Below are 13,627 nucleotides of genomic sequence, written 5' to 3' on the forward strand. Positions count from 1 at the left end.
AAAACTTGTTCTAAGATTTTTTCCTATTACCCCCTTAAATTCTATTCACCCCGGTTTACCGGTACTTAGCTTAGTCGATAACAATGAATAAGGAAACAGATGGAAGCGACATAACTACAAAAAAGTGTGTCCGGCGCCATATTGCCAAGAACTAAACATGGCGGTCTATAGTGATGGGACACTCGGTTGATATTTGTCGAGGATATCGATAAGTAATATGTTATAAGTGAGCTATTAAGGTTAAAATCTTTTAAATAAATGATCAGATTCTTCACCTTATATTTTTTTAAATTCGATAAAAATCACTAAACGTCAAATCTACTAATTTCTATGTGGATTAAATATCGAAAATCAAGCCATGTTATATTTTATTCTATTACAAATCTTATTTATTGTCTAATTATTAACTAAATTAGCACATACGAAGTCAAGCCATCGGTAAAATAACAAAAATTTTAGTAAAAATATAAACGTACAGATCCAAGGACAAACTTTTTTTAATTTCTTCACTTTTTTGACGGACTATAAATTAATTTAAAAAAAAGCAAATTGGTCGAAAAATTTGACCGATATATCGATATTTTTTTCGCGATATATCGAGACCGATATTGATATTTATTCAAATATCGATATTTTCTTTTAATTTCGACATCCCTATAATACGAAACTTTGACAGTTTATGTACCTCGGCGAACCGGAACATAAAATGGCGGACCGGCCACAGTATTTTGCATGTGTTTTGATTTGGTAGAGACCATTATGCCGCGTCCATTTATAAAAGTCAATGATCGATAACAGCTGACATGCAACTGACAGCCACTTATGTACAAAAACAACCAATGCCAAGTTGGCAATCTCCTGTTTTCCTAAACGCTGATTGGTTTTGATAAAAACCTCTTCAACCATTGGATGTTTTCGCAATAAACAACAATAGTTACTGGTCTGAGACATGATCGGAGTGAGGTCATATTTGGATTTCTGAATTCTGTCAAACAGTTGTCGAAACGAGTGTCGAGTGTTGTTAGTTGTTACATGCCATTTGTTGTAATTCAGACAATGTGATTCACCCGTGTTGTTTTGGTATTGTTGTTTTCGCTACCGAGTATCTAGCGTTCGTATCGTTTACTCGATATTTCGATGCAGAGAAAGTTCTGCCGGGCCGGCTGTTAGCGCGTAACGTAAAGTATATCGGTCAATCATGCCCGTAACACTCGTGGACAGGCTGCCCTTGCCGAATCTCAAGGCTTACTCCGCGGGGAGTATTCTCCTACTATCGATAGCCGTGTACTACGCTGTGAATGTGACTAGTGACCCGAATTGGAAGGCGAACGCGACCCTCCAGAGACAAGACGGGGTAGAAAGTTCTAACAGTGAAAATCTCGTGGAAGCGACTCTCGAGGGGGTTCTGCCAGATGAGAACAAGAACAGCACAGAGTTTGTGCTCGATGTGGTCACGTTCATGATGCAGGAGCCCCTGTGTATGTGGGTAAGTTCAACGACCGAGTTACAGACAGTAGATTGATAGAAAACTGTAGATCAGCCTTTCCCAAAGTAGGCGATAACGCCCCCTTGTCGGCGCTGAAGGTCTTGTGCGGCATGTTATTATAGGCACTTATTTGCACCCTGGCAAACTAACTAAAGGTTTAATTGCACTATTACAATAACAACTGGCTTCAATTATTAGTCGACGGAGCCCTGCTAAGCGGGGCTCCTATTTCTGGGTGGTTCACAAAAAATAACCACGATGGCTAAGGCGGAAGCTTCGGTACGCTCCCGCCTTAGCCATCTAACCTAACCCAACCAAGTCGTATTGGGCCAACACTGAGTGATACATTGCTATAATTAATTACCTAAGAATTGTATACTGTTCTTATATTTATGACACTTAAAAACATTTTACAACAAATAACGCGTAAAACAAAACGTAACTATAGTGAAAAATTAATATTAAAGACACGTTAACAAAAAATAATGTTACGTCACACATAACTTCAAACACGTATTAAAAAAAAAACTATTCATCTCCTAGACACAAATCAGGTGTCATTTGAAAGGGGTAACTAACCCCTATAAAATGCCACCGTTCCCTCCCCTTTCCCTAAAATGCGTGATTCAAATGCCAACCCTGAATATGGCTAAATTGAACAACATAATTTGTTCACAAGTAGCGGTAGCACGGCGACCAGCGGAAATGCGAAAGTATGGACAAACTGTGGAAATAAACCTAAGGTGCCGTTCCGATCTTTTTTCGCACTATAGTATTTGTCATAATGTAGGATATTATTTGAATTTTTAGAACTATAGTCTGTCATAAAGTGGCTTTTAATTGAATTATTCGGAACTAAAAAAGATCGGAACGGCACCTTAAGTTTGTCTCCACAGTTTGTGACTAGTCTGTCATAAAGTGGCATTTTAATTGAATTTTTCGGAACGAAAAAAGATCGGAACGGCACCTTAGGTTTATTTCCACAGTTTTTCCATACTTTCGCATTTCCGCTGGTCGCCGTGCTAGCACTACAAGTGGGCAGTAGACAAAATAAGTTTGGGAACTCCTGCTGTAGATGTTGCCTTGTGGTCAGGGTTGTGAAATAACAAATTTGTATATACTTAAGCTAAATAATATTTTAACAAAATGTCAAGGTAGTATTTGCCCAATTGCACTACACGAAGGCTAAAACTGTTGTTTTTATATGTGGTCAACAATAATTAAATAGTTTTTTGACAGCCCGCAATTCAAAGAAAAGATTAATATTCAACGGAAATTACAAAGGTATTTAAATATCATTAAGAAAAGTGACAATTTTTGTTGCTACAGTAAGTATGCCGAGACCGAAATAAATTTTTAAAGAAGTTCATCTTGCGCCGGCGGTCCGGATGCGATTTTAAAATAAAATGGTGGAGGAGTTCCAATCAAGTATAAATACTGATGAACATGTAGCAACAAAAATTGTCACTTTTCTTAATGATATAAATACCTTTGTAATTTCCATTATTACATATTTTGTTTTAAAATTATTTTTTATTGTGCTGACCACAAAGATCATTCTTCTAAATTTAATATATTATATCATATATATATCATGTACCTCATTGTAGAAAGATCTAAACATATGAAATAAGGGGGCATACAAGCAAACGGGTCACCTGATGGAAAGCAACTTCCGTCGCCGCATGGACACTTGCAGCATCAGCAGAGCTGCAGGTGCGTTGCCAGCCTTTTAAAGGAAATAGGATAATAGCGAAGGGTAGGGAAGGAAAAAGGGTAGGGGATTGGGCCTCCGGTAAACTCACTCACTCGGCGAGACACAGCGCAAGCACTGTTTCACGCCAGTTTTCTGTGAGCCCGTGGTATTTCTCCGGTCGAACCGGCCCATTCGTGCCGGGCTGCCTATAATACATAGAGTAGTCAAGTCGGGTCACCTTTATATAGACCCCTGTTAACGACTTGTGGACCCCCATTTTTTTCCCCGCAAGCGTAGATACGTGTCAGGCTCCCGTAGACTGGGGGTCCATCTGGACCACTTTGGGAATCAATGATTTAAACCCTTTTAAATATAATATGTGGTATGAGAGATGGCAAAAGGACAAGAGGTCGACCCGCCATGAGATGGGAAGACGAAATTAAACTTACTGCTGGACCCTACTGGACAAGAGTAGCACAGGATAGAAAATACTGGAAAGAGCTGGAGGTGGCCTTTGCCAACAGGCACACCGAATTAAGAGACTATATTATATAACAAGAAAATCCTCATAACACTGCAAAACAGATAATTCGGAAAAAAAGGTTAGACTGGATTGCACCAACTACCTTTAACTTTAACTTTGACTACAGTGCAAAATGTCAAATCTTTGGGTAAAGTTAAAAATGGACGCCATCAAGACGCCATATTTAACTATAACCATAGAGCTCGACAAGGTTTTAAATGCATGTGGCGAAAAAAGGAACTAACACTGTCATCATACAAAAGCCGCAATTTTTGACAGTTCTCCTTTACCAGCAGCGCCCACGCCCACGCGCATGTATAACCTTGTTGGATCAGCTGTCATCTGTCAATTTCTCCGGGTAAAGTTAAAGTTAAATTTACCTTAACTATAACCATAACTTTAACTTTACCCACGCCTCTGGTGCAACCCAGTCTAAATAAATAAATATAATATTATGTATAATGTATTGTGCTTTATATCTCATATTTTTTACATTTCTTTATTATATTGGAACTAGGTAAAAAAGTCAATAAATAACAACATGGGGTTACATACCTTGTCAGCTGGTTATAAAATTATTCATGTTCAGGAGGGAAGTGTGTTTGTTTTATACTTTATAGAAAACATTACACAGTACATACAAAGTCACAAAGTTATGTAAACTGCTGGCGGCTGAAATAACTGAATTATAAATGCTAATATTAATGAACTTAATACAAACACTAACACACACAGTGCACACACTTGTCTATTTTTAACACTTTAAATGTAACATATTTTGTAAAACCACTTGAATTACCGCGGCCGAGTAATGCTTCGGCACGTATAAGTCGGCTTTACGCCCTTTAGAATAACCGGCGAAAGAAATATAATATATATCTAGTACCTACTATATAGGTTCTGGATTCCTAGGGCTTAGCTTACTAGAGTTAGGGCATTTAATAGACGTTACTGCGTTCTATTTTATTGAAAATAAATTCTTTGGTGTTTCTGTGCTTCGCACGCCGCCAATCAGTGCCGTAAATAGGGCGGTGCCACCGGTGCCCAGGCACAGGACGTAGACTCTGGGGGGGCGCAAGAATGGCCAGCCAAGCCAAGCAGACTCTTATTTTTTTGAATTGCTCCCGATAAGTACTTCCCGCTAGGCCCCAGAGATGTTTTCCAATGTAGTAAAAAATATCCACAGCCGAACATATAACCTCCTTTTTGGAAGTCAGTTAAAAAACAAGGGTGCAGTTAAATATAAGCTCGCACAGGGCGCAAAAAAGGTCATTTACGGCACTGCCGCCAATGGTTGACTGAAATTGTCACATTTCAACGTAGGTATTAGGTACTATACGTACAATATTTAACGAAACATAGTAAAAATTACGTAGGTACGTACGTCCATTTGGATGGAAGTCGACCATCAGATTCTGGTACTTAGACCTATAGTTCCGGTAGCAAAAGCCACTACAGTCTTGAGTTCTGGATGACGTCTTACACCTATTGTAAGATTGTTATGATAATGTTAATTGCATTCGGTTAATACTTAATAGTCGTTTTAATAGTATTAATTGCTTTATAATCTCCGTTTACGCACGTCTGTTGATTGTTAGTGTTAACTAATGTAGCGTCAAATCATTACGAGATATTTTAAGAATAAGGGGTATGACAGAGGACCTTGGCGGAGGCCTTTGTCCAGCAGTGACTGAGATAGTATCTATAGGCTAAATCCGTAATTCCCATAGTGGTCCAGGTAGCCCCTGGGGTCCATGCGAAACTCGATGACTGGTCTCCGTTGGGCGTGGCAAAAGGGGCACAAAATAATAATATAATAAGGCTCCCTGGGCTAAAAATTATTCTGTCTTCAACAATGATGTTCTACTTATATTAATATGATGCAATAAGTTGTGTTGGCCGTGTAGACTGTAGACGGCTCTCGGCACTCGGCAGGTCCGACGTCTCTACTTTTTCCGCGCACGCGCCGCTTTCGCTACCTATAATTGGAAGAACATTCGAGAGACGAGAAATATAATAATAAATAGTATATCCAGTATTATAAACACATGAACCATTCACCACACATCCAAAGTCTGCAACTACTGTAGTCTGTATCACAAGGATCACAAGTCACAAAGTAGATATTTAAATGTTTCCTGGACCGCTTTTCTTAGTCATCCATAAAAAAATTTTTAATTCCTACTTTATGAAGATCACCGTGTCTCTTAACTGTAGAAATGCATGCAAAATGTATCAACTTAAAATGTTTATTTGCATACGTATAAAAACAATGGAAACCTCGATAATACAGAATACTAAGTAATTGGGTAAATCCGCTACCCAGGTGATGACCAACGGTTTCTGTGAAAACCAGCGCAAAATCACATTCATATAACCCTTTAAATAAAGATATTACGCAGTACGCTTCGTATTCAGGTGCCTTGTCTCTGTCTGTCATGTGATGATTCCAATGTGCCAGATAAAGACAAATTACTCTTTGTACAAATATTTTTATGGGGGACAATATTAAATGCTCGCCCAATAAAATGACAGTGGCAAGTTTAAGGAACGGGTTTCTTATCCAAAAGTCCTCAAACCTTCATCAAATGGCAGTTCACCTTCCATCTCAAAGGTAACCTTGGTAGGCTATCGGCTATTACTCCTGCCAGTCAAGGTCGCTGATATACACTTGAAAACACTTTGAACATTTCACTCTATTTAATAGTCCGATGTCAGTTATATGCACACAACTTTGGGTCGTTGAGCGAAAATGAAAGGGAAGGTACAGGGTTCGAGTTAAGTGGTTCCAGGGTTCCACGATTGGTGGGACGAGGAGAGAGCGGGGTGCACAATACACAAACTATTTGTAGATCAGTGATCAGACGGATCTTGATTGGTAGATAGAAAGCGATCTGCCTACCTAGCATACGCCAACGAGATATCTCACTCTACATGTTTTCTCGATGTTTGATGGTTTGTCTCTTCATCTCTATTGACCCTAGCATGACAAACATTTTTTCTCGCGTAGATCTATCATCGAAATAACACATTTTTATAGAGTTTGGTCGAGATAATGTCGAGATTTTGACATCTCATAATGTCAAAATTTAATTATCTCGAGAGTGAGATATCTCGTTGGCGTATGCTAGGTAGGCAGACGGTGGTACCTCATTCGCAGCTATTGAACGTTCTTGATAGATATTCAACACATTCACCTTCCAGTTTTGCCAAGTGACCTAGCTATGAGCAGCCTGTAATGGTAAGGTCGAAGGCCTAAGCCCTTTAGGACTTGTTTACAAACATAAACATTAAGAACTTATGCGATTAGTGTCCCAAAAAGATCTGGTTTTGTAACAAAAAAGCACCAGCGCTGATAGTTAACATTTTTAAATTATTGAACGGGGAAATTCATGACGTTGGGGCTTTTTTCATAGGGGCTAGAAGTAAAGTAACACTTTCTGCGCTGCTTCTTTAACAGTGACCTCTAAGCGCACATACCTACCTTAATTGTATGAAGTAATGAACACTTATGTTCTAATCCGTATTCAAATTTTAATTGTTCCACACACAATCCTCTAAGAGCTGTTGGTAAACATTCCAAGATAAGACAATGACCTATTCCCATGCTGACGTGATCACTTCGTTTACAGTTCGCACTATTGTCTAGTCAGTCACATACTGATTACCATAGCTGACTACATTATTAAAATAATGAATTACTGACTCTATGTTTAGAACTAAGAGGTCTAGTACCAGTGCAGAGGCCTGCTGTTGGTCAATAGCCAACGCTAAGTCAGGGCATTATACCTACCGAGTTGAGTGACGAGACCACGGAGCTCATACTAGACGAGACAGTGCTCTCGGCCAAGTGCAGTATGGATATGCTCGGCAGAGGGCACTGTCCCGCCAGTCTACTCGGCAGCTGGTGTAATCAGTATTCAGTAGGCCTACTACGAAAGCGTTTTGAGACTTAAACAATCGGACGAGAATGCCGCGTCCTGCTCTAACAACGGCATTTCACGTTTGTTAGAGTAGAACGCAACATTCTCGTACGATTGTTTGAGTCTCAAAACCACAGAAATAAATCAAAATCAATCTTGATTTATTTGTGTGCTCAAAACCGTTTCGTGGTACAGGCCCTGGCCCTCATTGTTGACTGGTGTTTTTTTTTATGAAATAAGGGGGCAAACGAGCAAACGGGTCACCTAATGGAAAGCAACTTCCGTCGCCCATGGACACTCGCAGCATCAGAAGAGCTGCAGGTGCGTTGCCGGCCTTTTAAGAGGGAATAGGGTTATAGGGGAGGGTAGGGAAGGGAATAGGGTAGGGGATTGGGCCTCCGGTAAACTCACGCACTCGGCGAAACACAGCGCTAGCGCTGTTTCACGCCGGTTTTCTGTGAGAACGTGGTATTTCTCCGGTCGAGCCGGCCCATTTGTGCCGAAGCATGGCTCTCCCACGTAATCTGTCTGATTGAAGGTCCATTTTGATCCATTTTGATGAATCGTTTATCACCAAAACCATTCGCCGAAACCCTATCAATTGCTTGAGGCTATCGCTCTACCATGCTCTACTAAAGGGCTATAGACTATATAAGGCTCTTTATTTAAGTCATGAGAAGAAATGAGGCCTTTTTAAGGCAAAAAGGAATACTTGTCTCAAGATGTCTTAACGTTTTCTGTGCTTCATACATATATAAGATCTGACGTGTCACTATTTGCAGAGGTCAACATTTTAACTTGTAGTTTATTGCTCTGTCGGTTGTTGTACTTCCGAGGTCGTTTGCTGGGTATGTTGCTTGTTGTTGGCAAAACATTTGCATATTGAGATATAGCTAGTGCTATTATCTACTATATTATTATCTATTTTGTGGTAGAACGACTATATTGGCACCGTTATAACAACGGCTTTTTGTATTTATTTCGAGTTGTAAACAATATATTTTAGACTTTAAAGATTTTCTTGAAGATGATTTCATTAACAGTGCCTTGAAGATCCCATACTGTATGAGGTTGAAATGAAAACTTTTTGTCATAAAATATTTTGAAATCTTTCTTCCCTTGCGCAATGCTTGGATGCTTCTCAATGTTTGTCTTACTATTGGATATTTAGCTATCGAATGTTGTCAGAAATCTTCCAATGAAATATACATAGCTGATTTGTATATAAACGGACTTTCTCCTCGTTATTGTAGAAGTTACGCAACAAATCCACTTATGTAAGGCATTTAAAAAGTCAAAAGTTTTGGTGTGAAATTGTGAATACATATGGGCTAATCTAACGCCTCCATGGTCCAGTGGCTTGGAGCGTGGGCCGTGGCTCTTGACTCGGAGGTAGCGGGTTCGATTTCCACGTTGGAAACCCTATTACCAAGTTTGATCAGGACCAAAAAACCACCATACCCAAATCGCCTGTTCAATGAAACTGGCCACCGTCACCGAAACCGGTGCGGGGAGTATTATAATTGCTTCATGACGTGTTGTTCCCTGAAGGACTCCATACACAGGCAGACTTAGCGACTTCAATTAGTCGCCTCGTTTATATTAAATCGACAGCCTTTTTAGCAATTCTACACGTTTGGTGTCTGAATGACTAAGTGAATTGCTCAGACCGCACTAACTAAGCGACCTTATAAAGAAAAACAAGTACATTTTGCCCACGCTACTTACAGAGGCCGAGTAACGAGTTACTAATTTTCCTACATGTATAAAACAAATATTTATGAGAGTAAAAACCCATGTATAATACTACAATTACAATAATAATAAATGTTCATTTGCATCGCGTTAACGGAAAGCTTCGGATCGATTATGATGAAATTCGTCACATAGTGTTGTTATTTCATTAACAAACGCCGTATTATACGGTCTCCGGATTTTGCGTGTATGAACTAGCTAATCTTGTGTATGGTATACAAGTATAAAACCCATGTATCATACATGCTTACTCAAGCGACACGAAAAGCCCCCCGCTGTCTATGCTCTATTTCTGTAATGTTTTCAAAACTTGCGAATTATAATACGTACCTAGTAAAAGTAGTTGGACGATCGCCACGCGGCGTCACACACGACACGAGTAAACAGACATAGGGCCTCGTTACACCTACCGAGTAGCAAATACCGAGTGGGCAAGACAATGGCGAGACAGTGCTTTATGGCGCTATGTAGCCGTAGGATCTATCGTATCAATTGTCGTCTCAAACAGCTGTCGTATGTCACGAAATTGCTTCCACATAATATCACGATATAGCTGTCATATAATGTCTGTCTGACACGACATTTGACACGAAAGACCCTACCGTCCCTCTGGTGGCGAATGATATATCGAAAACCCTCATTGTCTGTTTGCACTGTCTCGCCACTCTACTCGGTAGGTGTAATCGGGCCCATATTATATTATTTAAATTCTGAACGTTTGGCTCACATTGTTGTTTTGATAAAACCGCACGAACTATGTTAATTGTGAGGAATCCGTGAAAATACGTTCGTCTTGGTACCTACCAGATACACAGTATGAAGTCAATTATCGCGTAAAACATGCAGAAATTAACTCTGCACCTGTTTCCATAGAAGTTTCTTAGAAAGGTGTCTATTTAATTTACGCGTGTTATAGCGGGTTTACATTAATCCAATTCAGAGCCGGATTGCTACTGGAATAAATGGGTACTGGAATGCACTGGAATGAACTGAATTGTATTCAAATGCACTCCAGTGCTCGTTTAGATTATTCCAGTAATACTAGAGTAGAAAAGTGTAAACCGGCCATTATACTAGATCCCACCAAAAATATAAATGTAAAAAAGGAGAGCCAAGTTCAATACAAACATTATGCTTGTCTAAGGACTTATCCGTAAAAAGAATGGAGATCTAAATGAGTGCCAAGTTCTACGGAAAATCGAAATTATACATGTATTTATAGGAACCAAATAACATTATGAACAAATAATAAAGTGTATTTCTTTGCTTTATTAAATATCTATAACAATTGCTGTTATTTAAATAATGTGAGATCTTAAAGCAGATTAGATTTAACTTGGCCAGTTTTCATTACATCAGTCATTTCAACAAGTAATTGAACATTTTAATTCTGATAAAAAATGGTTCGTGTAATATTTCACACGATTGCTGCTCGCCAGTTCTGTTATACTAGAACTTGGCTTGTCACGCTACCGCGTGTCTAGATGTAAAAAAATAATAAATTCTTGGCAAGTACCATGTGATATTCGTTACATAATGTCAACAATACGCCTTTATTGACTGTCCATTTATTTGTAGAGCAACATTTGTCCCAATAACCAAAGTTTAGACGGGTCAAATGCGTATCAGTTTGTGCGTCTGTTCTGAATTCTGAAAAACATAATCTTTGTTATTTTCTCGTTTAAATATGGAGTACTAAATGACGCCCGCAACTCCGTTGCACCAAAATTCGTTCATCGCGCGAGAATCATACATTTCCGGGATAAAATGTATCCTATGTCCTTTCCTGGACTCGATATCTCCATATAGCCAGTAAATTCGGTTCAACGGTTTGGGTGTGATGGATATATTATGTATATATGACGGACCAACGTAATTTGGTCGAGGCCCAGCCGACGGATCACGATTAGCATTGAGTATTGACTCGACATAACCCGGCCAAATATCTTAGGCCTGCCATATGCCTATGACTTATGAGTAAATTTTTATGATCATCCGTCAGAAAGGTCGTCAAGCCATGTGGAACTATTACCAACAGCTGACTCTCCTGACTCACTCAACCCTTTGTCTGTGACGTGGTGAGTGCGTTTCATTTTTTCCAAGTCCCGTGATCATCCTACGGCGTTCCTCCATTCTAACTCCGTCTTCCGAAGTCTGCGCTAGAGATTCAGATTATGAATCTACTACAGTGAACGCAGATTCAGAAATTCCTATTGTGCATCTACTATAGTGATCGCGAATAACAGGTATTTCCTTATTATCGTGCGAAAGAATAATATTTTTTATAAAATTGTGTTAAAGCATGGAAAATTCCGTTGGCTCTTTTGCATTTAAGATCTTGTACTTGACAGGTGTACTATTTTGTTTTTTGTCGTGCCGCGTGCGGTACTAGAATACCCCTCACTACCGCGTTGTAATGTTTCTGTCTTAAAAAAACAACAAAATATATACATTGTTGTTGATATTTAATTCGGAATCATTACTTATTCCTATTATTGTGACAGCTAACGGCATTTTGTCAAACAAAACTGTACTACCATACAGTCTGTAATACAAGTTTTGAGGATATTTTTACCGCTAAAAATACTTTTTCTAACGGCATTTTGCGTCAGCGTCGGAGTATCATTGTTTTTAATGTTCAACGTGTCATTGTTTTCCAATGGTGGCCCCAGCCGAGTTGGCAAAGCCGCCGTCCTTGACTTTACAATGTCGCGTCGACCGCCACGTAACTACGTTTGACCACGTATACCTATGAGTTATGACGTATGTACTATGTACCCACTACCCTTCATAATTCATTAGTTTTCGACCGGAAAAGCTCATGAATTCATAATTTAAATTCCGGAAACTTACGGCTGGCCTCACACGGGTGAAAACACCCGGAAACATTCTTACAATTAGAAATTCATGATCAGAAGTAGCGACGACCGAAATGCATAATACTTTGTGAAAATTTCAACTGTAGGTTCTAGCTATCGCGGTTCATGGAGATTGGAGAGAGACATAGAACAGGAAAGTCTTAGTAATAGGGTTCCGTTTTTCCATTGGATGCGCAACCCTAAAAACCAAAGTATTATATATACTGATGTTGGTTGATAGTTCGGAATATTCTGAATTATTAATATAAATTCAGATTATGAGTCCAGAGTCTTTCCGACTGTTTAAGGTCTGCCTATACTCTTCATTATTACCTGGTTTTCCACCAGACATTACATGAGTCATATAATTATGAAAATTACGTGCGAAAAATATTTACTTGTAAATACAGCAGCTCTATGTAAAGAAGAGACGAGTCATTGATGTAATAAACTCAAACTCAATTTTTCAAACAGTCTTGATGCCTACCACCGGTTCTGGAACTAAGCCGGCGAGAAGAACCGGCGTAAGAAACTCGCACGGGTACAATTTTTTTACCAAAAGAAGTGAGTTTTTTTTTTATTTACTTATTAATTAAAATTAGTAATTAATTACATATATTATTTGTCAGATCAATAATTAATCTATTATTATATTATGTTATTATCATAATCAGTATCATATAATAGCATGACGAATTGACTAGTGATAACTATACGTTGGATCAAGACAGATTGAAATCTGTTTTAAGTTTAGCTAGAGCAGCACATTAAGAGCACCGAATTTTACCAGTGGCTTGCATTAGTCAGCAGATTGTGCTGAGTGAACATGACTTTCTGATGATAGCTATATGTAATATGTATACAGACAGTACTATATATTATTGTGTTGCTGAAATCATTCAAGTTATGACTATAACTACAGAAACTCGTGCTCTATCGCTGAAACTTTCCGAATCTTAAGTTTGCTCCATTGTATTATAGGTTGAAACTTGAAACACTTAGTATTTTTGTCGCGAAGCACTAATTAATTATTAATCTCGACGTTTCGGCTGTTTTACAGCGGCCGTGGTCACACTCACGGGTGGACGCGACAAAAATCCGTATATTAGTGTCATAATTATATCATCATGATTCATGAGTGATACTCATGATATAACTTAAGAAATCATTTTAGTCCATTCTTGTAATACCCGAATCCCGAATGAATATCGATGAATAAACAAATTGTCGTTTTGTTTATTCATCATCAAATTTCACCACCATCATTCACCATCCTGGGATGGGGATTTATTTCCTCGGGGCGATGATCTCATAACAAAAATACTCCCATCTAAGATGCGTACCCCTATCTCCTCCTACTACACTCTACTCTCTACCCACTTAATA

At 38.9% G+C, this 13,627-nt stretch overlaps 1 protein-coding gene across 3 annotated transcripts in view; it reads left to right on the forward strand.

Annotated features, from left to right (window-relative positions):
• Nucleotides 1-877: 877 nt before the first annotated feature.
• The window catches only part of LOC121736983 (E3 ubiquitin-protein ligase AMFR-like), a 49,745-nt gene continuing 36,995 nt past the window's right edge, over nt 878-13,627 (forward strand). Inside the window, exon 1 of one of the 3 annotated variants that reach the window (XM_042128478.1) lies at nt 878-1,486. In XM_042128478.1, the coding sequence (XP_041984412.1) occupies nt 1,199-1,486 (288 nt within the window). In that variant the 5' untranslated portion in view covers nt 878-1,198. Of the gene's footprint in view, nt 1,487-11,493; nt 11,630-13,627 lie in introns of those variants that run through there. The other 2 variants (XM_042128479.1, XM_042128480.1) reach the window with 2 other exon arrangements.

The sequence above is a fragment of the Aricia agestis genome, chromosome 20 (genome assembly GCF_905147365.1).
Source record: "Aricia agestis chromosome 20, ilAriAges1.1, whole genome shotgun sequence".
Classification (NCBI taxonomy): Eukaryota; Metazoa; Arthropoda; class Insecta; order Lepidoptera; family Lycaenidae; genus Aricia; species Aricia agestis.